The 26,228-nt window shown below is 59.3% G+C and overlaps 2 protein-coding genes across 4 annotated transcripts in view; both read right to left on the minus strand.

Moving 5' to 3' along the window:
- Nucleotides 1-53: 53 nt before the first annotated feature.
- CTSH (cathepsin H) lies at nucleotides 54-6,030 on the minus strand. Its single transcript, XM_031587936.2, has 12 exons — nucleotides 5,869-6,030; nucleotides 5,718-5,749; nucleotides 5,505-5,610; nucleotides 5,321-5,391; nucleotides 5,106-5,210; nucleotides 4,919-5,005; nucleotides 4,297-4,352; nucleotides 3,431-3,512; nucleotides 3,277-3,345; nucleotides 2,742-2,848; nucleotides 1,222-1,347; nucleotides 54-627 (listed from the first exon to the last, which is right to left on the minus strand). The coding sequence occupies exons 1-12, from the start codon at nucleotides 5,939-5,941 to the stop codon at nucleotides 552-554; spliced, it is 990 nt and encodes a 329-aa protein (XP_031443796.2). The 5' UTR covers nucleotides 5,942-6,030; the 3' UTR covers nucleotides 54-551.
- A 144-nt stretch (nucleotides 6,031-6,174) lies between these two features.
- The window catches only part of RASGRF1 (Ras protein specific guanine nucleotide releasing factor 1), a 48,873-nt gene continuing 28,819 nt past the window's right edge, over nucleotides 6,175-26,228 (minus strand). Inside the window, exons 1-27 of one of the 3 annotated variants that reach the window (XM_090149211.1) lie at nucleotides 24,611-25,036; nucleotides 18,691-18,797; nucleotides 18,217-18,364; nucleotides 17,361-17,453; nucleotides 16,778-17,031; nucleotides 16,159-16,238; nucleotides 15,754-15,947; nucleotides 15,558-15,667; nucleotides 15,274-15,392; nucleotides 14,999-15,159; nucleotides 14,809-14,872; nucleotides 14,562-14,698; nucleotides 14,144-14,226; nucleotides 13,679-13,888; nucleotides 13,221-13,591; nucleotides 12,914-13,039; nucleotides 12,640-12,810; nucleotides 12,311-12,417; nucleotides 11,813-11,925; nucleotides 11,529-11,589; nucleotides 10,184-10,287; nucleotides 10,018-10,102; nucleotides 9,701-9,898; nucleotides 9,078-9,157; nucleotides 8,439-8,556; nucleotides 8,235-8,303; nucleotides 6,175-7,009 (exon numbers count right to left, since the gene is read on the minus strand). In XM_090149211.1, coding sequence (XP_090005337.1) covers nucleotides 6,917-7,009; nucleotides 8,235-8,303; nucleotides 8,439-8,556; nucleotides 9,078-9,157; nucleotides 9,701-9,898; nucleotides 10,018-10,102; nucleotides 10,184-10,287; nucleotides 11,529-11,589; nucleotides 11,813-11,925; nucleotides 12,311-12,417; nucleotides 12,640-12,810; nucleotides 12,914-13,039; nucleotides 13,221-13,591; nucleotides 13,679-13,888; nucleotides 14,144-14,226; nucleotides 14,562-14,698; nucleotides 14,809-14,872; nucleotides 14,999-15,159; nucleotides 15,274-15,392; nucleotides 15,558-15,667; nucleotides 15,754-15,947; nucleotides 16,159-16,238; nucleotides 16,778-17,031; nucleotides 17,361-17,453; nucleotides 18,217-18,364; nucleotides 18,691-18,797; nucleotides 24,611-24,886 — 3,732 coding nt within the window. In that variant the 5' untranslated portion in view covers nucleotides 24,887-25,036 and the 3' untranslated portion in view covers nucleotides 6,175-6,916. Of the gene's footprint in view, nucleotides 7,010-8,234; nucleotides 8,304-8,438; nucleotides 8,557-9,077; nucleotides 9,158-9,700; nucleotides 9,899-10,017; nucleotides 10,103-10,183; nucleotides 10,288-11,528; nucleotides 11,590-11,812; nucleotides 11,926-12,310; nucleotides 12,418-12,639; nucleotides 12,811-12,913; nucleotides 13,040-13,220; nucleotides 13,592-13,678; nucleotides 13,928-14,143; nucleotides 14,227-14,561; nucleotides 14,699-14,808; nucleotides 14,873-14,998; nucleotides 15,160-15,273; nucleotides 15,393-15,557; nucleotides 15,668-15,753; nucleotides 15,948-16,158; nucleotides 16,239-16,777; nucleotides 17,032-17,360; nucleotides 17,454-18,216; nucleotides 18,365-18,690; nucleotides 18,798-24,610; nucleotides 25,037-26,228 lie in introns of those variants that run through there. The other 2 variants (XM_031587934.2, XM_090149212.1) reach the window with 2 other exon arrangements.

Below are 26,228 nucleotides of genomic sequence, written 5' to 3' on the forward strand. Positions count from 1 at the left end.
GCGGGGCGACGGCGCCGCGTCACTGCGCGGCGAATTAACGCGGTAGCCGGGGAAACGTGACAAGGCGGCTTTATTCTGCTCGGTGAGGCCGCGGGAGGCGGCGCAGCGCCGCGCCCCGGCTCAGCACTGGGCCGGTTATCCCTGAAACGCCCCCATTAGTTCTTTTTTTTTTTTTTTTTTAACAAAAATGCTACAAACGTGAAATGAAAACGTGTAGAAGTCAGACATCGCCACGCTTATCTTTCTCTAGAGAAATGAAAAACTGCTTTAAAGAAAATAAAAGGGCCCAGAAGTGCCTTGGTTGGGAACAGTCTCCTTCCTGTCTGCTAGCACGGGGCAGGCCTGGCTGGGGAGCACAGCTGTTAGCAGGGAGAGAGCAGGCACAGCTCCTCCCGTCCCAAGGAGCTCTGCAAGCTAAGGAATCTTCCTGCGTCTCAGGAATATCAGCACTTATTTCTTCTTCCCACTTTCTTGATTTCAGCATTTAGGATTTCATGCAGCATCAATTGTTCTCTCCTCTCTGCCTGCTTTCCCCAGCCCGCGCTCTCCTCTCACACCAGAGGCACTGGGTAAGATGCACAAGCAGCGAGACCACACATATTCTTGCCCCGTTCGATGAGGAAGTACCTAAAAAGAGAAATGAGTGGTATGAGCGAGCTTTCCTTGCTCCTCCTCTAGCAGGCTGCGTGCCTGACGCTGATGCTTGTGATTGCTGTCCTGTGAGCTCCTTTCCCATGCCACTGCAAGGAGCAAAATACATGTCACTGAGCTGTTATCTTCAGCAGGCCACCAGAAAGCGCTGCTCTCCACCTTCCAAGCCAGAAGCTGACGATAAAGTTTCCCTCGCAGCTGGAAATACATAAGATAGTGCAGAACTGAGTGCAGCACAGGCGGTTCTCTGGCTGTGTACCAACTGTAGGAGCACCACACTGCTGTGCGGCTCCCACTGCAGCTGGGTGCACCAGCAGCTCTGCACATCCCTGGGGCCATCCTGGAAGCTGATCTGAGGGTCTGGCCCAAGCAGCGTTTCCAGCATGGCTTTTAGTACCAGGTCTCCTTCATAGCCAAGGCTCGGGTGCTTCACCTGCCCCTCCACCAACTGTGGAGGAAACAGCTGTGAAATTTCAGCTCCAGGGAGACCTGGATGCTGATGGGAGCCTATGTTCACGGTGTTCTTTTACCAGATGCTGGGAAAGGTCCAGCAGAATGGGAATTTCTTACCCATCCATGCCCCACAGAGAGCCCCAAGAGTTCTTAACAATCCAGTACGGGACCCCATCTTCTTCTCCATACCCAACAGCCAGGACAGCGTGGTTCACTTTGTCAGGAGTGTGCTCACATCGTGGGCTGCAAAAGAAAAATTATGCAGATTTTTTCCAAGAAAAACTAGCCTATAATTAATCACAGATTAGCCAGCCATTGTGACTGCACTCCAACTGCAGGAAGAACCAATGGATACTTTGAACTTCCAATTATAGAGAGTAGGCAGGAATGCCAAGAAAAGGAGATGCAGCTCTGCTTTCTTACTCAGAAATTTTGACCAGCTGCACAAGAAGTCCAGGTGTTAGCTATGTGGGCTGAGCACCTGGTCTGGCCTTTTGTTCTGAGCTAACATCAACGTTGTCACGCAAGATCAAGCTGCAGTAAAAAAGATGAACAAAGGAATTTTTCCAATGAAAAACAGTTTTTCTTGCACTGAGTAATGGCTTCTTCTGCCCTGGAGTTTGAAGGCACTCTTTCACACGTTGCACAAGCAATAGTGTCTTCCTCAATCTAACTTCAATTTCCGTTAATTTTCAGCTTAAACACTGCACTAGATGAAAACTGCAGCCTTGATATAAAGTACAACAACAGAAAATACAAGCTCCCATCTCCAGAAATGCTGTTTTCACACATTTTCAAATTGCAGATCAACTACCACCACTACAGGTTTACTTTTCTTTAATCTGTCAACAGCTGGTCTGTGAAATATGGGCTGAAACAGCTGGCACTCCAATTACTGGTGATTGGACTGTCTCCCTGCTTTCATACTCTCTCTCCATCTACCTGCTGCCAGCAGATAACATTGAGATCGCTGTGTTTACTGCAGCAGCAAAGCCACTTGAGTCCTCAGTGCTGCTTGCTCTTCTCCTTGCAGCTCCCTGGGACAGATCACTCACGCTTAGGCTCTTAGTTTAATTTTCCTGCAGTTCTACATAACTGAGCATTCATTACTCTGAAGTATTTTTCTAGTTCTCTGCAAATGTGCATTTTTTACCACTTGTTAAAAATCTCTTCTGTCTCCATTAGCTTCCATAATTTTTCTGAAGTATACTAAACTGCTTTTAAGTTGCATTTTGCCTTCGCTATAGAGTTAACACGATGCTCGAGCCCTACTCCTATCAGGCCACTTCATCTCTGTTCTTCCATCTCTGCTGCAACTCCGAGACAGGTCCCCCTGCCCAGCTGCATCCCACGAGCTCTGCTACTGGCCGAGCTCAGTTCCAAATGCAGCCTGGTCCTGAGCTGGGATGGCTCCAAGCAGTACATGGGCTGCAAGCACATTTTTTCCTCTTCCCTGTGCTGCTCTCTCATCCCCCTGCTAAGTCAGTGTTTCAAGGTTCAACATGCTTATATTTTCTATGTAAAAGGAAATGCAAGAACACAGTCTGGTTCCCATGTCCAACTGGAGAGAAGGAGAAATGAAAACATGATTCTAGCCCTATACTGACCCCTCACGTCCCAGGCTCTGGAATACTCACTTGGAATAGACTCCTTTCCTGTAGTGCATGAAGTCACTCGTCACCTCAAATGCAAAGCTCACTGGGTTGTGCTTCCCCACAGCTTCTACCATACTGGCCTCATCATACTGCAAGGAGAGCATCCCAGGGTCACTGATCCCCATTACACCCAGACCAGTGGTGATGCACCAGAGCAGCAGTCACAGCACAGTGGGATGGCTAATCCTGCTTGCAGACCAGGATACATGGGCATTGAAATACAAGAACCAGGAATTTCTGATGGTCTGGAGGTGCACTTTTTGTGAAAGCAAAGACCCCAGTGCCTGTGCTTTTGCTACAGCACTCCGTGGGTGCCGCCTTCAGAGGGGAGCAGCAGGACAGAAGCAATCCCTGAGGCACCCAGAGCTGCCCACGTGCTCTGCAGGTGCTGAAGCTCTGTGCAGTCCCGCTGCAGGAAGGTGCTCACAGGCACCCCTGAGCCAGAGGCATGCTCAGCTGGACCCTCCCACTAAGCTGGCAGAGCACAGGAGAGGGGCACAGCTCAGCAGAGACCCACCTGTGTGATGTTGATGACATCCTTGACAAACGCAATGGCCTTATCTGGCTGGAACCTGCAGGTGCCATTCTGTGCAGACAGAGAGGGAGAGGTGTCAGAGCCCATTCCATGCCTGGCCCTGCTGCTGGCACCACAGCTGCACTGCCTGGGGTACCTGTGCCCGGTACGGGTACGCGTCCTCGCCCATCAGCCCCTTGTTGTACAGGATGTACTCGAAGGCCTGGCTCGGCAGCCCCCTGCAAACAAGACAGCTGGAATGCAGACAGATCGGCACAGCAATGCTGCAGCTTTTGCAGAGCCAACCCACAGAGCTCCATGGAGCAGGAGTATGGGGCTGACAGTGTGCACCCCAGGCCCCCCAGCACAAACTCTGCTCCCTGTCTGGAGTTCCTGGCTAGGTCCCATTACTTCCTGCAGGAGCACAGCAAAACTCGGTGATCTTAGAGGGCTTTTCCAACCGTAACAATTCTGTGATTCAAGAGCAGCTTTGCTCAGTTCTCTGAGCATTCCTTGGGGACCACTTGTCTCACAGCAATTTCACAATGCTCTGATTTCACAATGCTTCTGTTTCTTTTAGCCACACCAGCAGGAATTATCGAAGGGGAAGCAGGTTTCTGTGGGTGACTTAAGGGACCCAAGACACGTGTGACTCATGAGCAGCACATTGCACAGAACTCCCCCTGCTCTCTCCAGGTGTGCTTGAGCCTGGCTAAACACACCACAACTGTGGTACCAGAAGATACTGCTAAAAAAGGTGAGTATCAAAGAACAGAAAATCATAAAAAAGAGGAACAGAAGTTAGGAAACATTGGAGACTGGGTGAGGTATTCTAACCTTCAGAGAGGGCAAAATTAAAATAACAAACAAAACCAAAGTCCAAAGTTATTTCCCCTGAAGATCTCAGCCTGGGAGAAACAAAACACATTCCAAGGGCTGGGAGCACCTCAGCACCCAAGAAAGGCAGCCCAGCATGCACCACAGGATGCTCACTGCCGCTCTCCACCGCTTTATCTCACTTACCCACTGCAGCCGTGGTTGTTGAATGCCTGTGCACAGTCCACCAGTTGCTGCTCCGCCTGCGGACGAGGTTTGGAGTCAGCACAAATCTCGGCAGCAGTGTTCAAAACAAGGGATGCTGAACACAGCATCAGAGCCTGAGCTGCAGCAACCCGGTGTCTGCCCCTGGAGGGAGCCTGCCTGCTCCCAGCAGCACAAGGAGCTCCCCAGGCTGGGGCTGTCCCTCCGCACCCGCTCAGCCGTTTTCTTGCCCGCAGGAGTTCTTCCAAAGGTCAAGCTTGTTTGCAGCGCTCACACCCAGCCCTCAGACATCCCGATAAGCCCTACAGGATGGCGCTGCCATTCTGGTTCTTCCAGAAGCACAAACCCCCTGGGGGCTTAACACTTATCACGAGGTGCTGCTTTTGGGAAACTATTTGGCTACAGAGGACTTTCAGCCCCCACCCTCAGCCCTGTCCTGCCCCAAAGATGACAGTGCCCAGCCCTGGGTGCAGTGGGGCACTCGGACTGCAAGCGGGGACAGCGACGGGCACATCCCGGTGGTGTCAATGGGAACAGCCGGGGACAGAGCGCTCCCCGCCCCGCAGCCCCACCACTGGCCCAGGGAAGGGCCGTTGTCTCCTACCAGAGAGAGCAGCTTTCCGGTGGCGATGGCGATGGCCGACTCCAGGCACCCCGTGGTGGAGAAGGTCCAGCAGCTCCCGCAGGGGCCCTGCGTTAGGAACCGGACGGGAGTTGCCCCGCAGCGCACAGCCCCGCACAGCCCGGCCTCCCAGGCACTCCGCAGCGCCCGCCCCGTCCCCATCGCTCACCTGGTTCTTCACCGGCGTCACGAAATTCCCCTTCTTCCTCCAGTCCATGGTCTCGGGGCACGGCCCATCGCTTTGCAGGAAGTTCCCCTTGGTGGCCGAGCAGTTCTGTGGACGAGTGGGGGGCTGCGGCTCTGCAGCACGGATGGGGGCAGCGGCACCCCGAGCCCCCCAGTGGCACCCGGCTCACAGAGGGCCCCCCGCCCCCCGGGACCCACCTGGGGCTCACTCCACAGGTACAGCTTCTTGAACTCAGCAAAAGTCATATCAGAAAACTGGTTCAGAGCCACTAAAAAGCCCCCAGAAAAGAGCAGAAGAGGATGCTGTATTCACTGGAGGCCGAACGCAAAACGAAAGCAGAAGGAAGTGGGGGGTGGCGAGGGGGAGAACTGCCGTTCGTACTCTGGAAGGAGCTGTTCCCGGCGTTGTGCTCCTCGATGTGCCGTTTGTTGCTCACGAAGACCTGCAGCCGCCGCTCGTATTCGCCCGCCTCATAGCGCCGTCCGTGCTGCGGGAAGGGGGAGCCGGGGCGGGGGGGGGGGGGGGGAGTCAGCCCGAGCTTGGCGCTGCCCGCACACCCGGCCCCGCAGCCCCCCAGGGAAGCCGGGGCGTTACCTGCAGCATCCAGGCCTTGAAGAACTGCTCCTCTGCGGGGACAGCGCGCAGCGTCAGCGGATCTCCCGGCTCCGCACGGCTCGGAGCTCGGGCACAGCATCGGGGTGCACAGCCGTGCCGAGCCGCGCCCAGCCCCACGGAGCCCACTTACCTCCAGCGGTCACCTCCGAGGCGGCGGCGGGCGCCAGGAGCGCGGCCCCGGCCAGCAGCAGAAGCCAGGCCATGCCGAGCCGTGCCGCTCCGAGCCGGGCTGAGCCGAGCCGAGCCGAGCTGCTGCGGGGCGGGGCGGCACGACTCCTCCCCGGGGCGGGCGGACGCGCAGCTCAGCGTGCACCGCCTGCAGCCAGGATACGGGAACCCCACGGGCATCCCCACGGGCACCCGCCGCTCCCGCCCCCACCCCGCCTGCTGGGCTACTGTTCGCCCTCGGCTCCGGCTGATAAAAACATCCCCAGGCCTCGTTCACCCTGAGATAGAATAGATTTATTAGCAAGAGGTAATCAGGAAACATATATTTTTACAAAAAAATGGAAATATTTTTCCAAACAAGCTGTAAGTTGAAATAGTTTAGGGCTTGAAATAGAATTCTCATACCACGAGGTATTGCTTACAGCAAAAGTTTTCTGTCTGTTAGAGTGGAGCATGCCTGCCACTTTAAAGTTAAACTGTGTTTATATACTGTACAATGTAAAAAATACATGGTAATATTCACAGAATAAGCACTACATTACTATATTCCTGCTAGAAGGTGGTTAGACAGGATTACAGTATATGTAATAAAAACACTCGGTCATCTTCGGCTAACTCTACGTCGTGGAACGGGGCGGGTTGGCACGAGGGGCACGAGCTGGGGGCACGGCGGGGGCTGCGGGAGCGCTGGGGGCTGCGGTGCTGCCCGGTGCTCAGCTGCAGCCCTGCGGCCGCTGCGCAGCCTGTGCTCTGCCGGGGCCGGAGCCGTGCCCCCCCCGCTGCCCCCAGCCCTCTGGAGAGGAACGAATGACAAAAAGAACATCGTGGAAAAGAAACCGGGACCCCCGGCGAAGTGTGGATGCGCGAAACCTTAAAGGATGCGGGGAATCCTACGCGAGGCCGAAGAGCGGGGGGGCGGGGCTGCTGGGGGAAGCGCACACGAAGGGGGGGGGCACTCCGGCATCCAACGGGAACACACAGCTATGTACAGCGGGGGCAAAGCGCCCGGCTCAGGAAGGCAGCTTGGGCTCCATCCGCAGGGAAGCCCCATACAGGGCCTCCTCATCCATCACTCCAGACTGGTCCAGCAGGTACTGCGTCACCTGCAAAATGGGGGCAAGCATCAGAGCCCGTGTGGGGCAGCAGTGGTGCTGCAGTGGGGAAAGGAAAGGGGCGAGCAGTGCCTGTGCTGAAGAGCAGTGCTGCAACCCTGCAGCAGATTGCATGAACATGGCCCACCCCACAGCTGCAAAGTCCTCAGTTGCTCTTCTGCTTTCCGTGCCCAGCCATCCCCTGTTTTACCAGGCACAGGGGGTTGTAAATAGATGATCTTTAAGGTTCCCCAGCCTAAGCCATTCTATGATCTTAAGGCACTGTAATCAGGGAACACAGGTTCGTGCTGCCAAGCAGGGCACAGCTCTGCTGTTAGCAGAAAGCCTGCTGCCGGTTCCTGGCTCCACATGGACCCCATGGCATCACGGGTACGTGGTGCTGTGCCAGGGATGTGGGCAGGTGGGTTTTGCTGCTTCTGTAGAGCGGCAGCCCTGCAGAACCCCACAGCCCACACTTGCACACTGTGGTCACACTGTGTGGTGGCAGATGAAGCACGAGGGCGGCCGGGGCTTTCCATCGCTGCAGTGTGTTGGGGACAACACGTGGCAGAGGCCACCAGCGCTGGGCTGTGGGGGAGGGGGAGGAAACAGGGCAGCCTACAGCCCCAGTGGGCACACAGGTGCTGCCCCACGATAGCTTCTCTCTGTGCCAGGAGAGCCCGGCTGCATGCCTGGGGCACCCAGGCAGGATGCAGGAGGATGCCATGCTCTGTGCAGAGCTGTTGCACGGAGCCACTGCCACCTGCTGCTCACAGCCCTGCAGGGCATGGCACGCACTTTCTTTCTCCTCTTGCTTTCCTGCACTGCCCAGCAGAGACCATGCTACTGAGTGCTGAGCTCACTCATGTTTGCAGAAAGAACCACAGCACACCAGCAGTTCTGCCTGCTGGGAAAGGTGACAGCAAAGACAGGGACAGCGCCAACTCGCTGTGGCCAAGGCTCTGGTGCTGGGGAGCTGCATCTCTCTGCTCTGCCAGCAATGCAGCTCAGAGGATCCGTACTCTGCAGCATGGCAAAGACACACCGAATGGCACAGCAGCACATAGGGAGCTCACTGCGGGCACCCTCCACTCCTCCCCATGCCACAGCCCCACAGCCGTTGCTCACCTAACATGTTGTGTTCCTTACAGAAGCCCCACAGCTACCCCAAAGGTGCTGCCAGAAACCCAAGGCTTAGTTCTGCAATGGGGAGAGCGGGAGCTCGTGGCTCTCATACCTTGGGCTGGTGCTCGATCTTGTAGGAAGTTTGTTGGAACTGGCGAATCTCTCTGATGATGTGGGAAATCTGTCCAGAGAGGAAACAAAACCATTGGTCACAGTGCAGCCATCACTGGTGCCATTGGGTCCTGGCACCGCTCTGCCCACACCGTTCCAGCACCACCAGCAGAACCTCCGGTGCTGCCCAGAGCCCAGCACTCACCATCCTCATTTTGGAGAAGTTCACCAGCCCGTCCTCAGTGTAGTTGGGGGTGCCCTCCTCGATGAAGGCCAGGTCGGTCAGGTACATCCCCAGGTAGGGCACACACGGGGGGTCGCAGCTGCAGGAGCAAATCATAGAGAAGAGAGAAATGTCCCCACCTGCAGCTCGCGTGGGCCCTGCAGGGGAGGGAGGAGGGCTGTGCCCTGCAGCTACTGGGATCTGAAGGGTTCTGTAAGGCACAGGAGCTCCAGGGCTCAACCCCACCATCTCCTTGCCAGCTACAGAAAAATTAACCAGAATTGCATGGGAGGAGTGTAATAAAAGTGGGTGAATTTGTCCCAGCACCTCTGGGCTCACTGAGGGCAGTGACTAATCAACCCCAGAGCGAAGGGGACACAGGGAGGCAGGAAGCAAAGCAAGCGTGCACTGATGGGCACAGTGTGGGTGGGCGCACCTGCAGGGCACTGAGGGGCAGAGCACCAGGGGTGTGCCAACCCGCTGCCCCGGGCCACACACGGCGCCCTGTGCGGCACCACGTGGACACCATACGATGACCATCTGGGAAACTGGGCGTCACAAGGGCACCCAGCCCTGCTCACCGCAGTGCAGCCCCCTGAGCAGAGCACGGCCCTCACTCACTTTTTCAGCGCCTCCCTCAGGTTCTTGAACCTGCCCTCTGAGGACACCAGCTTCTGCAGCTTGTCGATAAGAGCCTTCGTCTGCAAGAGACCCAAAGCGCACACTGGGGTGGCACGGGCAGGAACCCCCTCCCACCCCCACCCGCCCTGCCCGTGGGACCCTTCCCCACCGCAGCACTGTGAGTGGTGCAGGGCTGCTGGGACCACGTGGAGGAGCAGAGCAGGTGCTGAGCAGAGCCCCGGCAGCACAGCACAGCTCAGCCCACAGCTCCCCGCCTCCTCTTTTGCCAGCGCCTGTCTTAATTCACAGGTTAGCTCTTTGCAGCTAAGAGATATTTCAGACTCGGGAGGAGCCCACACAGCGGTTCTGTCTCTGGCAGCCCCCGGGCTCCGGCAGGCTCGATAGAAGCTATTTCTGCACCCAGTAAATCAACACAGGAGTTATTTCTGCTCATCCATAATCGATCCGAGAAGCTCTCAAAAAGAAAGTGCCCACGTCCACGAGTGTGCGCAGCAGCAACCGCCCTTTGGGGAACGCCCCTCCACCTGCGGGGCTCCCCTCCTGCACGGACCGACCAAACCGCGGTGTCCGCTGCAGCCCACCGCCCCCCTGCCCGTCCCCACCTGCTTGGAGACCTTCAGCCAGGTTTTCTTCAGGCGGAAGATCGCGCTGCGGTTGAGGGAGGAGGTGATCTCCAGCACGGCGTTGTAGTTGTGCAGGCAGCGGCAGATGTCGGCCACCGCCACCCACTTCTCGATGGCGCTGACTCGCGCCGTCAGCTCCTCGTTGCGCAGGATCTCGGACGCAATTAAGTTGCTGACCTTCGGGAGGCAGCAGCCCCGGCATCAGCAGCGCTTCGGGAAGCGGCTTAGCCCGCACCCACGGGCCGCCCGCTCCGTTCTTTTTACCGCTCGCCCTCCCACCCCGCAGCCCCGCTCACATCATTGAAGTGCTTCGTGTTCTTCATGATGTACGGCGTCCGCTCGTTCTTCTCCAGCTTCATCCAGCCCTGCCCGAAGAACTCCCTGCAAAGAGCAGTGCCAGGTGACTGCTCGCTGCCGCGGCCACGCCGTGCCCCACCACAGGACACCCCGTGCCCCACTCACTCGTAGGGGATCTTCTTGAAGACCAGGTGGTCGAGCAGCGTCAGCTGTTCTGCGATCTCCAGTGCCGAGTGACTCTCAAAGGGCTCAGCTTTGACTCCCTCAGCCTACAGTGAGGGCAACAACAAGGGCTGCTTAGGACCATCACGGAGCAGTTCGGGTTGGAAGGAGCCCCTAAAGACCATCTGGACCTGATGCAACGAGCAGGGACCTCACAGCTCCACCAGGTGCTCAGAGCCCATCCAGCCTGACCAGGGGTGTCCCAGGGATGGGCACCGAGTTGGGACTTTCTATATCTCAGACTCAAAAGAAAGGCAAAGTCATCTGTGCCACAAAGCCCATCCGTCACAGCTGCTCTCCCTGACCCCATACAGCACTGGGGGATCCTAGAGCATCAATCACATCCATAGATGTGTCCATGTGGACACACACAGCCACCTGATCCCCACTGCTGAGTTAACAGAGCGTCAGATCCCAGCACACCGGTTTGTGTAACTGCCGCCTTTCTGCCCTGTATCTGTTTAATTAAGAAAGCAGCAGGGAATTGCAGCAGGAATTGCAGTAGCTCTGTGAACACGCGTGCTGGGCACAGTGCAGAGCCCACTGCTGCTGCTGGGATGGATCTCCCAGGGGATGTCAGAAAAGCAGTAGGAGCAGGGATGCCCCCAGCCGATGGGCTGCTCCTGCCCTGCGCCAGAGCCACTGCTGTCCCCAGGTGGAGGAACCCCCACGAGGGGACATTGCAACCCCTGCACCCCAATGGGCACCCCAAGCCCTACAGGGCACTGCCTTTCCCAGGTGTTGTCCTCAAAGCTCAGCTCCTCGGGGGAAGCAGCAGAGAGAAACCCACGTGTTTGTTTGCATGCTCCAATTCCAGGGCAGTTTGCAGCTCCAGTGATTGCAGACAAAAGCCTTAAGACCTAAAGGGACTCAAAGCCTGCAGAAAGCAGCGTGCAGACCAGAGGGCAGCAGCACTGTTTTTTCAGGCGCACCAGGCCACACTGGAGTGCTCCTGTTTTTTTCCAGGCTTTGTTTTCTCTGAGTGCAGAGAAGCAGCACCAGCACAGTGCTCACCCTGAGCTCTGTAAATGCACAGTGTGTTCCCTGTGCTCTGCTTGCAGCAGTGCTGACACAGCATCTCGAGCCCACAGCCAGCAGCACTGGTGCAGGCCTGGGGGCACTGGGAACCCACCGGGCATCCCTGCACCCTGCGGGCTGGCCCATCTCTGTGCCCCTGCAGCACTGCCAATGGTGCAGATGAATGGATCCAGGGGCTGCTTTGTTGCTGCCGTTTCCAGCAGCAGGTCACTGGGGCTGCTGTGCACGTGGAGCAGCTGACAGAGCTCACCATCTGCACCACTTCCTCCAGCGTGGTCTGGTTGTCCCCCGGGTCCTCCTGTGTCAGAGTTCTGTGGCACAAAAGGATACAGCACTTAGAATGCCAAGTGGTTCTTGGCATGGTTGGGTGGGAAAGGACCCCAGAACCTCCCCCACCCCTGCAAGCTGGGTGCCCCCCATCAGCTCAGGCTGCCCAGGTTCCCATCCATGTCCTCATGCCCACTTTTACCCTGAGAGCAGCCACAGGAGCCTAGAACTGCACCAGGAGAAGTGAACTCTCCACCAGCCCTTCACCTGATGATGTTTGCGGCTGCTTTCCTCTCCTGGGTCAGGAGCTCAGGGTCATGAATCACCTCCTCCAGAAAGCTGATCACCCTGAACTTCAGCTCTTCATTCGTTTCAAAGTCCTGCCAAATAAGGCGCAGTTACAGCTGCGATCAATTTCACTCACAGTGCACTACAACACTATGAGGATGGGGGACAGCAGGGAACACCGCGGCCCTTGACCCTGATCTCATCCTGCTGACTCCTCCCAAGAACCAAACCCAGTGATGCACTTCCCTGCAGACCCATGCCGTGGTGCCCTGCTGCATCCACAGCACTTTCCATCTCCCTGTCTCCACTCATTTGCTTAATGGAAGAAAAAGGATCCAAACTGTCTTCCCAGCTTGAGTCTGGCTGAGCCCACTGCCAAACCTGTGCCAGCACTGATGGACCCCAAAGAGCACACCCAGACCCCCTGAGCTGCCCTGTGCCACAGGGACACCACTGCCCAGACCCCCCCTGCTGCACCTGCGAGTGCTTGGAGACCCAGTGCCGCAGCACATTGAGGACCCTGTTGGTGGCTGCCCTCCGGATGACGAACTCCTTGTCCCCGTTCCGCTGGTCAGTTGGGAAGCCTGAAAGTGGGAGCACTGCTCAGCACAGTCACAGTGCTGCCAGGAGCTGCTTGGGGTACTTTCAGGATTGCAAGAAGGAAAAGCCTTATATTTACGAGTACCCTAATGCAGTCGAGCTGCATGTGCAAGGGGCCTGGCTGCCTGCAACTGCTGGGGCCAGCAGCCAAACACGGTGGGGATGGGCACATGCAGACCCTGACCCTGCAGAACCCAACCCCGCACCTGCACTGGCCAGGGACATGCGCCGGTACTTCTCCTTGGTGGGGGTCCCCTCATTGGCGCCCGCCGTGGCGATGGCGAAGGCGGAGGCAGCAGACAGGGCGCTGCGGGTGCTGTCCAGCTCCCGGCAGGATGGCATCACCACACCATTGTTGTAGGAGAACAGGGAGAAATCTGGAGGGGGAACAGCAGCACTCAACCACAGCAGCCGCCCAGCCAGGTCCCCCATCCCCGCAGCAGCCCGCAGCTTGCCACAGGCACCGCGCTCGCATCTCACCTGAGGAGTTCTTGCACTTGATGGACATGGGAGTGGTTGGAGATTTTGTTGGGGAAGTTTCAGCCTCCGCCTCATCGCTCTGGTTGGGGTCGGTGTCGGACTCCTCCCGGACGGACACGTCTGAGCCTGGTGAGCAGGCAGCGCTCACTGCCAGCACTGCGTGTGGTGCGGCCCCATTTTGGCCGTTCCATGTTTCCCTACAGCCCCTGCCCTACCCCAGAACTGCAGCCCAGGCACCTGCACGATGGCAATGTGACCCCAGCAGGTCACAGCCAGGACACCATCTGCCCTTCCCACGGGGACTCACTCTGCTTGCTTGGCAGCATCTCCTCCTGTTTCTCCGTGGCCGCTTCCCCTTCATCAGGGATCTTGTTGGGGTAGCTGCTGGACACGTACAGCTTGTTGATGTCCAGGGTGGTCTTGCTGAAGGGGCCCATGGAGGAGTACATGCTTGCATAGCCGTTGGAGGAGCAGCTCAGCGCCGCCAGGTCCAGCGCCTTGCCCCCAGTGATGATGGGGATGTTGAGGGAGAGCTTCCTGCGCCGGCTGGGGGACGACGATTTGGTGATGGAGAGCGGCGGCGGCGAGGAGAACTTGCGGTTGGCGCGGGGGGACTTGGGGGGCTCCCCGTAGAGCAGCTTGGTGTTCTGGCTGCTGGCAAACAGCAGCTCCAGGGACCTGCAGGAGGAAACGAGAGCCAGCACTCACCCTGCAGCACGGCATGGCACAGCGCGCCACCAGGTGGGAGACAGCGCAGAGCCTCACCGCGCAGGGATGGCGCTGATGGGTTTCTTGTAGATGGTGATGAGCTTGTCAAGAACGACCAGGGCGGTGGTGAAGACGCGGTACGAGTGCAGGAACGTGTTCAGAAAGTCGATGCTCAGGAAGCGCAGGTCTGTCAGCCGCTCCAGCAGCCGTTCCACGCTTGCATAGCGGATCTGGAGGACCTTGCAGGAATTCATCGTTTTACTGAACCTAATGTCAACATCATCACAATACAAGCTGGCATCAGACCTGCAGAGAAACAAGAGATCTGTGGCTCCAGCCTGGAACGAGACCAAGAGCTGCAGGGCACGAGCGGCCGCAGGCATGCAGGGACTGGGGATGAGGGTGCTGGGGGATGGAGCCCTGCACATGGGGCGCCTCGGGACTGCTCCAGGGAAGGCTGGGCCCCAAATAGGTGGCAAAGCTGGGGCAGTGAAGCACACACTGTTGCCCCACAGCACTCACTTGATCATCTGCGGCACGGTGACCTTGGAGTTCTCCTCGAAGGCATTCATCATGAGCCCATTGCAGCGGATGTTGTCCACGCACTGTGAGATACAGTGGGGGACATGGGAGGGGGCAGTGGTGGGAGAAGCACCCCGCTCCCATTTCTTCTCTTTTGGAGAATTTTTTCCAAAAATCCAACTTTGTGCAAAGCAAGTGCAGAGCTCGTAAGGTGTTACCACATGCAGGGGTCAGGGGAGAAGTCAACTCTAGGCACAGCCCATAGGCAGCCCACAGGACACCCTGTATCCACGTGGTGCAGCTCTTGGCATCCCCATACTCCACTTCCACTGTTTGAGCCACCAGACACCAGAAACACCTTCTGGTGATGTTCTGTGGCCACACAGCATGCATGCTGGCCCCCAGGGGCGAGCCATACCTGGCTGATGTCACTGGTCCAGGCAGCCTTCTCCTGCCTGGAGGATGCCACAAGGATGACGGTGAAGGACGATGCGTCCTTTGGCTCCACCACAATCTTGAAGTCGAGGTGGTCGATGTCCTGTCCTGAAGCTTTCACTTTGGAGCAGAGCAAGTGCACACAGTGACATTGGACAGAAGGGTGCACAAGCCAAATCCCCCCACCCCAAGGAAGGGCACAGGAACTGTGGGGCAGTGGGGGTACCTACCGTCCTCATCAGTGCTCTCCTGTTCCTCGATCAGCGTGCAGTCGATGAGGGAGATGACACCATTCTGCAGAGTGGGAATTGGGGTCAGAAGCAGGATGTTAAATCCAGTCCCAGCGGGATGGGGAGCCGCTGCCCCGGCCACTGCTGCTCTATGACCCTGACAAGTGCCATGCCCACCCCCAGTGCCCACCTTGGTGAGGTGCAGCTTGCCGCCAGAGCCACGTGTGCAGATGATCAGGTGCTTGGAGAAGAGGAAGCACTGCCGCTCGCCCTCCTTGCGCAGTGACAGAGAGCCCAGCCGCCCGCGTGTGATCTTCCCCTTCTCTGACATCGGCACTTGGATGAGGGACCCTGCAGGGAGAGCACCCATCCCTGGCTCTGGCTGGCTCCGTGGAGTGGCAGGGACAGCAGGTGCCATGGGGTGCTGCACTGACCGAGGAGGGCATGGCAGCAGGAGCACGGTACCTTGTCGTACAAAGGTCTGGCTGGTGTCCAGCAGAATCTCACAGCCCTCAATGATCATCCGCTCTATTGCCAGATTTTTTCGGATGTTCTCGGTCTCACTCACTTCATCGTGCATTATCCTGAAGGAGGGAGGTGAGCTCCAGTGACACGCACCCAAGCTGTTCCACAGCTCCCTTGAAACAGGCTGGGGGGCTGCACTGGGTAAGCTCACAAATGAAGGGACATTCCCAGAACCACCGCCTCCATCCATACCACGCAGCCCTGTGTCACCCCACGGCTCTGACCTGGAGAGCTCCTCCAGCTTGGACTTGGCGTAATCCAGGCTGTTCCTCTCCACGTGCTCGTGCGGGGTGTGCGCCAGCAGCTCGTGCAGCGTCAGGATGTACCGGGGGATCTGCGGCACAGAGCAGAGAGGGGCTCAGCAGCGCAGCACAGGGCTGGGGCTGGGCTGAGGCACGGGGGGCTATCAGCCACGGTCACCTGGAACATGGGGTAGGTGAGGAAGGTCTCCAGCGTGCGCTCCTCGCAGTCGGGCTTGGCCTCATAGTGCTTCAGCAGCTTGTCGAAGTCGCGGTTCTGCTTGCAGTGCGCCAGGATCTGCAGGCTGTACTGGTGGTTCCGCACAAACTCCTGGTAGATGTTCAGCATGGGCAGCAGGATGTCAAAGAGGTCGGCTGTGGACAGAGGCAGCAATTGGCTTTCTCCATTTACTCTTTTTTTTTTTTTTTTTTGCTCAGGCCCATGCCTGACGTTAACGAGGCTCAGGGGCCGGCAGCGATGTGCGGTGCTGCACTTCACCGCTGCCAACAATTAGCACAAATTTGCCAAGCCTCGTTAGGACAGCAGCGAGAAGTGGGGAGCAGAGCAGCACTGAGGGGCACTCACCCAGCACGAGCGTCGGCCAGCTGGATATCCTTGCTTTCAGGCCTTGGTAAAAGATTTGGTGCAAAAACATGATCGTTTCGCTGCAAAGAAACCCACAGGCATAGGACAGATGAACAAGAAGAGATAATAATCGGACAAATCACCCCCCAGCTGCGTGTGGAGCAGACTGGGGATGAGTCCTGCCAGGGGGGCTGCAGGGAGGTCCCACCACGGTAAGCGGGCACTTGGCAGCACCCTGAGCCTGGGGGTTCCCACCATCTCAGCCCCCACAATGCAGCATCGCCTCCTCTGTGCCCAGTGTCTCTTCCATGCACATCACCAGGCACCACTTTGCAAAGCCCACTCCTCTGGCTGCAGGCTGGGAGCTAACCAGGATTCCCCTTTGCTTACTCCTGCTCCCTGTGAAATGGATGCCCACTGTGGCGGCTGCCCCTTGTCTCCATGTGCCGCCAGTGGAGCGATGCATATTTAATTCCCAACAGCCAAAAAACCATCCCTGCATTCCCCAGGCCTGGCAGTAACGCTCCCCTCCCTGCACCAACACTATGAATTTGGTTGGATTGCTCAGAACAGGATCACAGAACGTTCCCAAGTGGAGGGAACTCCACAAGGAGCCCACCTGTTGAGGAAGATGCTGCTGACATCATCGTGCGTGATGGGCGGCTTCTTGGAACTGGCAGCCATGCGCAGCGGCCGCAGGAAGTTGTTGACCAGGATGTGCAGCTGCTGCACGTATTCAGCCTCGGCCTCCAGCATGCTGAACACCACCTGGTTCCTCTTGCGCATGCTGTCGGCGTGCGGGGACCTGATGTAGTCCTGGATGATGGTCTTCCACTTCCTGCGGCACAGCCAGCCACGCAGGAAGCTCTGCACCTGGGGGAGCAGTGCTTGTTAGAGCAGGCTGGCTCATTAGCACAGGCTGACTAACCGAGCACTGTGCCCGGCGCTGGGCAGGCTGCAGCCCATGGTGCCGGCGGGCAGCAGCGGCCAACAGTGCTTCTGTGCAGGTGAATGTGACCCCCCCAAAGAAGGCTGCTCACTCCTGGCCACGTGGATGCAATGCAGCACAGTGGCAGCAGCTCCGTGTGGGTACCGTGTGGGTACTCAGCCCAACGCAGCGGGGGGATGCCCAGCTGAAAGCCAAGCTCCCCCCTAGCATCCCCACATTGACCCTGCAGCTCCACGCCCCGGCTGTGCCGAACCTTTTTGATTTTCTTGATGTCACTGTCGTCGTCGCTGGGCGCGCTGCTCTGCACTGACTGGATGCGTTCATGGTCCTTCAGCAGGGAAGCGATCTGCAGCACAGGGACAGCAGCACCTGCAGTGTCCTCACAGCAGGACCTGGCACGTGCTGCACTATGGACACGGCGCAGCGGATGCTGTCCTTGGTGGGATGGCAGTGGGGATGCAGCAGTGCCCCCAACCTGCCCGAGTCACAGCCAGCACCCAGCACAGCACGCTGCACTCCTTGCCCATCCTTCTCACCCCTGTCTGTACTGCTTCACCCCCACCCACAGCCCTGCAACCATTGACAAAGCTACAAGAAAAGGTCTGGAAAAAATACCATCCAGAAAACAAACGTCAGGGAAACTGAATTCTGACTTTATAGACAGATAATAGAAATAAGAAAGCTTTCAAAGAATACTGGGAAGGAAAAAAAAAAATAATCTAGTTTTGGGGATAAAGGAAAAGAAAGGAAGGTTTGGGTTTCAGGTAGACACCAAGTGAGATTATTCCAGATTCCATATCAGTTGATGGACCCTAACAATGAATGGCTGGAAGTGATGTGCCCTAAGCAAGGCGTACCCTATTTGCCTCACCTGTCCCCCTCCCTGCACAGCCCTGACGCAGCCCACACGCAGTGCCCTGTTGTGGCAAATCCCAGCAGGCAGAATGCAATGGCGGGAGCCCCCATCCCTGCCCAGGATCCATTTCTCTACCCAGCACTGCTCCCACCCCAGCAACCACGTGTGACTCAACCCCACGTGCGACACAACCCCACGTGTGCCCCAGCACTGTGCCCGCAGTGCCCGCTGCAGTGCCCGCTCTGCCCCGCACCTCCGCCTTCAGGCGCTCGATCTCGATCTCCCCATCCTCAATCTGTTGTCGGAGTTGCTTGGCAACAGTTTTCTCCGTTTCCACGATCTGAAGTAAATGGAGGTACTTCTGCATCAGCGCCTCGTGCTCCGTGGCCAGGGTCCTGTAGCTGTGAGCAGACGCAGCTGTCAGAGTGGCCCCACACCGCACCCCCCAGACACACAGCTCAGCGGGACCCACAGACAGGATACAGAGAGCTGTATACCTCTGAGCACCCGCATGCGCCCCACGTTGCCATCCCCTCCTTGCCATCAGTCCTCCCACCAGTGGATGCTGCACCAATACAGCCCAGCACAGCAATACCCACTCCAACAATCCCATTCCCAGCCATTTTTGCTATCCCCAATGGAAGCCCTGCAGCCCGCTGGCCCATACACGTGGCAGGGGATGGGGTGCACAAGCAGTGACACATGGCACAGAGGCAGCCCTCGCTACCTGGCGTGGGCAATGGCCGCCACCCACTCATCACAGTCCTTGGCATCCTCTGTGCGCAGCTCCAGCGTCTTCTGGTTCTCATGGTTGAAGTTCACGGTGAAGTAATGCTGTGGGGGGAGCAGGACAGGGTCAGGAGGACCCCTGTGGTCAGCAGCATGTTGCTCTGCTCACAACCAAGCGCTCTGCAGCACCACTCCAGGAGCACAGCCACGGAGCTGCAGGGGGGACACTGCTATGAAACACAGAGCAGGGAACGCCTGCAAGTAACAACATCCTGCTGGGCACTGCCAGATCCCAAATGCACACGAACACATCACAGCCCAGGCCAGGAGGGAGCCTTCCCATGTGCAGGGGATGCAGTGCTGCATCCCTGCCACGTTCCCATCCCATCCCTGCCATGTCCCCATCCCATCCCCGCTGCCAGGACCCTGCACAGAGCCATGCCCCACGTGCAGCAGTGCCGGCCCTGGGCATTCTCACAGCCGCAGCACGGCAGGACGGGCGCAGCAGCTATTTTCAGCTTCCCTTGACATTTACAGTATTGGTGTTAATTGTGCGGCGGCGGCAGCCCGCGCGGCCCCAACCTGCGCTGTTGCTGTGCTTTCTGCTGTCTCCTAGGAGACAGGTAACGCGCAGCACTGCCGCCAGCAGCCGGGCCAGGCAGAAACCTGCTGGAAAGAGCTCCTTCTGATGCTGTCTGCTGCTGTGCTGTGGAGTTCAATGAGGGCAAGCAGATACCGTGGCTGCTGGGAGAAGCCGCAAGCATGGGGGTGAGGGGCAAGGAGCACAGCGCCCACATGGGGCTGCATTCACCAGGTAACAGCCAGAAACAGCCCCAGCCTCGCTCAACCTGAGGCTCCTGCAGGGACCTCCATGTGCTGCATCCTCCCAGCACAGCCCCAGAGCTGACAGGTACAGCTGCACGGCTTGCACACTGGGATGGACCCCGCTGCCACATCCTTGTGCCCTGCAGCAACTGGGGGAGCCCTACCTCTGAGCCACGTCACCCCTCCATCTCCTCTCTCCCACCCCAAAGGCTTCTAGGGGCAGCAGGACGCCCCTGACAGACAGCTGTCCAGGTTCTGGAGCTGCATGGGTGGCTGTGCCTCACCGTGGTGCTGCCACGCCCTGTGCTGGCCCTGGAGCTGTGCACACCGTGTGCTGTCACTGCCATCACTCCCATCCAACACCCAGGAAGCGCAACGTGCTCCGAAGGAGGAAGTTATTTTATATTTGAATAATACAACTCCCACCGCCTGTTATCTCCTCCTGAATTATGAGCCTCCGCTGTTATCTCAGCCACACATCACTCCCGACGGCGCAGGAATGGCTCCAGCAGCGCTCGCTGTGCTCGGGGCACAGAGGTGGCACCAGAGCTGGCAGTGCCAGCCGCCCAAGGGCAGGCAGACTATCCCCATCCTGCAGCAGGCACAGCTCCTGCAGCTCACGCTTCTCCTTCTCACTGCCTTTTCTGCTCATTGGAAGCTCTCATTAGCACGCATCTGTGGAGGCACTCACAAATCACCTTTCATCAAACCTCCCCTTGCTCTGCTTTCTGAGAAACGAGACAGGTGCACCTCGGGTCCCTCATTTCAGGCATTCTGCAGCACCTCCCGCAGTCCCCCTGCAGCCCGCAGGCTCTGGGCACTGGGCATCCCCCGTTTCATCGCCAGGGCGCGGCTGATGGCGGCTCTGCCTGCGGAACAGCACGGGAGCATTTCAGGTCACGGTAAGCAGTGAAAAGCAGCAGCAGGCGATGCTCTGAGTCCTTCCTCCAGGGCCAGAGCTGCCCGAGCTTGGCAGGGAGATGCTGCAAGTGTTTTTCAGCACCGGCAGAGAGTGTATTCTGCTTTTGCCCCGGCCTCCAAAACCTTCAGCTCAATCACACTGAAGTCAGTTAGTCTGAGGCAGACACCAGCATGAAAAATCCTAGCTCCAGAAGTCCAATAAACTCCAGCACCTGGATGCTGTGCGTGGCCACTGGGTGCTGAGCTGGGCAATGGGGAGGACCACATCTCCACAGCACAGCCACTCCTGCAGGAACCTGCACGCTGCTCCCAGTGCCCATCACCCGCAGCCCAGAGCAGCTCAGCCCTGGTGCAGGCTGCACTGCTGCATCCCCATTCCTGCATGGCCACAGCAGCAAAGCTGGCACAGCGCAGGAGGTGCAGAGTGCAGGGAGTTGGCCTGGTCCCCGCTGCAGCCCTGGTCCCCACACCCCACTCCAGCACCTCGGTTCCCCATCGCTCCGGCAGAACAGCCCAGCAGCAGTGCAGCTATTTTTACCGAGACAAGAGCGCAATAGCAAAACACTGCTTGGGAGCTATTTCTGCTTCCAGAACCTCAACAAATGACTTTGAATTAATGAAGGAGACTACCCAAGTGATTAATGTGCAGGGATGGCTCCGCAGAAATGTCCTCCCTCGTGTCTGATGTCCCCATGCTGGTGCTGCTGGCGCAGCCGCACTGCCCTCTGCCAAGCACACAGAATGGAGGCAGAGCAGCACCTGCTGCTTCTTGGGAGTTGTGCTGGGCATCTCTGAGCACCCCAGGACTCGCGTCCTGCTGTCCCAGGGTGCTGAGATGTGCAGGTCCCCCAACAAGGCAGCAGGGAGCCATGCACAGGGTTCTCCCATGCTTGCCTTGCACCCACCCCAGCTCCCCATGGGGTTCAGCAGGACCCATTGGCACTCAAGGGCCACACCCGTGTCCTATTCCCACACCCTTATCCTGCTCCCATGCCCACGGTGGGGACACCTGGGCTCCTGCATCCTGCACATCCCCAGCCAAAGCCACCAGACGGTTGCAATGAATGTGTGTGCCACCCCAAAGAGAGCTCTGTGCAGAGCGCAGTGGTGCCCACTCACAGCACTGCAGGGCGACAGGCAGGGTGCTGCTGCCATCCCTCCTGCACAGCACCAGGTGCTCCAGGGGCACTGAAGCACAAGATGGGACCAAACATCTCCAGCACTCACAATAAGGAAGGGAACAACAGAGTTAGGCCTGGCACAAGCAGAAGCATGGTTGCTTAGGACCGTGGAGCCCATCTGACACCGCAGACCTCATTACCTGCTGGGACAACACACAGCACCACGCTTTGTGCCCACGCTCGGTGCCACCAGCCAGCTCCCAGCGGGCACAAGGCACTTCCACCTGGAGCACTGCCAGGCTCTGGGCTGAGAGCATTGCAGCAGGAGCAGCCTGCAGCCCCTGCCCCACGCAGGACAGCTCTGCTGGGCTCCCCACAGCACCACCCCACCCGTGCCTGGGGATGCTGCATAGGGACACGCACGTATATAGCTCGCAGACCAAGGTCTGCCCAAATATTCCAACTTGATGTGAGTAGGGCTCCATTCTCAACGCCCCTGGTGCAACACTGCATTGCTTTCACACAGCTCACTGCAGACACCTGGGCAAAGCACGGGGCTGGGAGCAGCACCGTAACCACGGGCATCCCCACCTCGGCCGTGTGCCAAAGGGAGCTGCCAGCCAAGGTGCTGGCAAACACTTGTGAGGTGCAGAAAGCACTGCGGTGCCCTCCCATCAGCTCCTCTCTGTGACTGCTGGGGCAAAATGCGGGCTGTGACTTCAGCTCTTTTGTTCATACAACATCTGTAGAAGACTGTTGTCCCCGGATGTCCTTATTTGGATTTCCATGACAAATGTGGGGGAAGGGCTTTTTGCCCCCTGACAAAGCCGGATCACACTGCATCACCCCATCCTTCGGCTGAGACCATGTGAACAGAGAACCCGCAACCAGTGAGCAGCACACACCCCAAGGCCCCCCACGCCGGGGACATGGTGCCCAAATCCTCTGTTCTGTACCTCCGTTTTCCAAATAACTTCACTCCTTTCCTCTCACATGTGCTGCATGCCAAGCACACTGCGTTTCAGCAACAACAACAACAAAAAACCTGCAGCAAAGCAAAATAGGTGAACATGAAAACACAGAGCTTTTGAAAGGCACAGCTTTTGACATTTCTCCTTTATGGACAATTTGAAACCTTTTGGGTTTTGCTTTGGTTTGGAAGGAATCCCATGCTCACAGCTGAAGCCTGGATGGGCAAATCCCCTCCAACAACAATTGATGGTGATCAGGGGTGATGCTAGAAATTTCCTCCACACCTTCCAAAGATCCACCGCTGCCGAGCACAGCTCCGTACCGGCACGGGAGGAGGCAGCCCCTCTGTTCTGCAGAGCTGTCACCCCCCACCCAGAGACCCCCAGCCATCCTGCACTGAGCGAGCTGCAGAGCTGCACTATCAGCATTCCCCTGCTCATCCCGTCTGCTGGGAGATTAACCAGTTTGCAGAGCTGTGGGCAACCCAGTGCCCGGGTGCTTCCATCTGCATTTGTCCCAATAATGAGATATGGTGCAGAGCCAGGTGCCGGCCCCGGTGAATCGGTGCAGAGCAGCAGCCCTGCAGGCAGCTCGTGTGGCAGGAACTGCTGTGCCCCACGGGCAGATGCAACACACATGGATCCTCTGGGTGTGCTCTGAATCCAAAAGGGATGGTGACAGCCACCCCTCAGTGTTCCCCAAACAGAAAATTCCTCCTGGACAAATACGAGGACTCAAAACCTGGCGAAGGAGCCAGGATCAAACCATGGAGCTGCCCTGGGGCACAGCAACAAAGCAGGGGGCGGTGACCCCCAGCCGACACACAGCCTTTGCTGCTGCTGCTGCAGGCAGAGCGGGAGCACACAGGAGCCACTTAAAGGCAACAGCACTGCGAGGGCACCACTGCTGCACAACAACAAGCAGCGTTCAGCCGGAGCAATGCGGCTGCAGCAATCCGTGCCAGAGCTGTGCCACGGCTCCGAGCTGCTGCAGCCCCAGTGCTGCCGGGCGTTGGGTTGCTGAGTGTGCCAGGATCAGCAGCTTGCTGCCTCGCTGCAGGCCACCCTATCAGCCCCGCTCACCGTGTGACTGCTCGGCCACATTATGCAAGAGCTGCAGAGCCGGAGCACGAGGCGCGGGGCCTCCTGTGAGCACGCAGCCGGGGCTGTGCACGCACTGCTTCCCGCAGCTCCACGCGGACGCTGGGCTCAGCACGTGCCCGCACGCAACGCGCCGCGGGGCGAACCCAGCACCAGCCCTCCAAAATCTGGAGGGGGCATCCGACACAGTTGGAGCAACGGATGGGGGTTTGTGACCCCAGGCTGGAGCCCCCCTGGGCACAACACGGCCCCGTGCCGAGAAAACCTGCGGGCAACAGCCGCGGGCGGTCGGAGCTCTGCAGCTCACGGCACAGCGCTGTGCTGGTGGGAGCTGCGTGCGGTGCCCCACGGAGCTGCCAGGACCCACCGTACCCATCGACACCTGTGCTGCGGGAGCAGCACTGCTCTGTGTGTCCGTGGGGGGGGGCACGGCGTTTCCAGGCGGGCGTGCGGCAGGGGGCGAAGAGCGGCACCCAACCCCAGAGCTGCAGGCAGCGCTCAGAGCACGGGTTTCCTCACCGACCCGTTCCCGGCGGCGCCCGTAGGAGCCTCGTGCCGCCCTCGGCTCTGTGCCGGCGGGGAAACCCCGAGGTCGGTCGACGCGGACGGAGCGCCCCGATGGAGCCGGGGGAGCCGCGGCCGCTCCGCTCTGCCGGTCCTCACGCACGGCGGCAGCCGCACAGCGCCCGGACACGCGTGGGCTCCGCTGCGCAAAGCACGAATCGCGACCGCCGGGTGGCGCCCTGCGGCAATTAGCGGGGGTAATTAGCGGGGCTAATTGCGGGACCCGTCACCCTCCCCCCCCGCGATCCGCCCCAGGGACCGGTGGCGGCACCCTAGGAGCACCACCCCGCCGCACCCCGCGTCCCCCGGCCGCGATCACGCGTGGGCAGAGGGCGGGCGGCTCCGCGGGGGGAGCGCGGCACCGGGAGCGGGCGGTGCGGGGGCAGCGGGCGGTCGGGCGGCCCCGGGCACCCACCTGCTTCTCCAGGGAGTCCTTGGCCGAGAGGGAGGGCTTGGGGGAGGGCGCCCGGTCGCAGACGCAGCCCTCCAGCAGGTAGAGCCCCGAGGGCCGGGAGCTGGAGTCGGTCTCGAAGTAGAAGAGCATGTTCTGCAGCAGCGCGAACCACTTGGTGTGCCATTTTGTGTTGTCGGAGCTCCGCTTGCTCAGATAGCCCTTCCTGGCGCCGTCCTTCTTCGCCAGCAGCCCCAGGTAGGTGACGTGCCCGTCATTGAGCCGCATCCCCTTCTGCATCTTGGTGGGCTCCGCGGCTCCTCACATGGTCCCCGGCGGGCAGGCGGCGGGCGGGTACCTGGCGAGCAGCCGCAGCCCCCGCGCCCGCATCAGCGGCGCCCGCTGCCCCCGGAGAGCCGCCGGCTCCTCATCTCCTCGTGCCGCCGCCCGGCCCCGCCGCCCTCCCCGCTCTGCGCTCCGCTCCGCTCCTCCCGCGGCGGCGGCGGCAGTGCCGGGGGAGCGCCGCGTCCCGGAGCCGCGTCTCCCGCAGGCGGCGGAGTCATGTGACGGTGCCAACGCCGCCACCGCCGCGAACGGCGGCACCGGGACGCCCCGCGCCGGGGACGGATGGGCGGATGGCTCTGCCCCAACGACGGCTGAGGGGGCGGCCGCGCCGCGCCCCCCGGGGTCGGCCCCCTCCTCCTCTCCTTTCCCCTCCCCGAGGCGCTGCTCCCCGGGGCCGCCCCCGCGGGTAACGGCGCTGCCGACCTCGGAACGGCTCTCACCCGATGCCCCGCGCGCCGCCGGACGGACCCCGACCCGAGGGGAGCTGTCGGCAAAGGAGCCTCGAGGCGAGAGGGAGCCCGGAGCAGCGGGGATCGCGGCCGGTGGGGGCCCTGAGCCCACCATAAGCCCCAGCTTGCCAGGATCCCGCTAAGGGAGACCCCCAATAAGTGGGATTCTCAGTAAGCAGGACCCCTGGGCCGGCCCCAAACCTCAGAGCTCCGTGGCTGCGCTCAGCCCCACGGGGCAGCTCAGCCGTCGAGCTTCTGGGGTAGCAGCCCCGCACCCAGTGCTGACTGGGGGGATGTCTCCACTCACGTCCCCCTCGCGTGGTGGGTCTCACATACAGCCCCACACCTCCCGACCCCACAGGGCAGATGGAGGTAATCCCATTCCCATCCACTGCAGTCCCTGAAGTTGGGGCGGTCCCACCGCACAACGAGAGAGCAGCACCTCATCACAGCCCTCCAGCTGCACAGCCACTACCGGAGGTCACAGGGGGGAGAAGTCCGCAATATCTCTGTTTACCTCCGTGCATCTCGCTCCTTTAAGCCCCTCCTGTGTTCAGGCCTGAAGTGCTGCATAGAGCGGAGCACAACAGGCGCTACTGGGAGCTGAGGCTGGGCAGGGCTGGGGGCAGGTGCTGCCCGTCTCCTGGGGGCTGCCAGGAGCTCCAGGTGGGACAGAGGCCGCGGTGATGTGCGCGCACAGCAGCTGGGGTGATGAGGGAGCTGCCTGCTCACACTGCCAGAAGCAGCAGCCCCTGCCCGGGGGTGACCGAGCCCTGCAGACACGGAGGGCATCAGGAGAACCGCGCTAATTAGCTTTGTTTCCGCTGAACACGTTGGCAGATCTCCAA

The sequence above is a fragment of the Phasianus colchicus genome, chromosome 12 (genome assembly GCF_987193195.1).
Source record: "Phasianus colchicus chromosome 12, bPhaCol1.hap1.1, whole genome shotgun sequence".
NCBI classification, from domain to species: Eukaryota; Metazoa; Chordata; class Aves; order Galliformes; family Phasianidae; genus Phasianus; species Phasianus colchicus.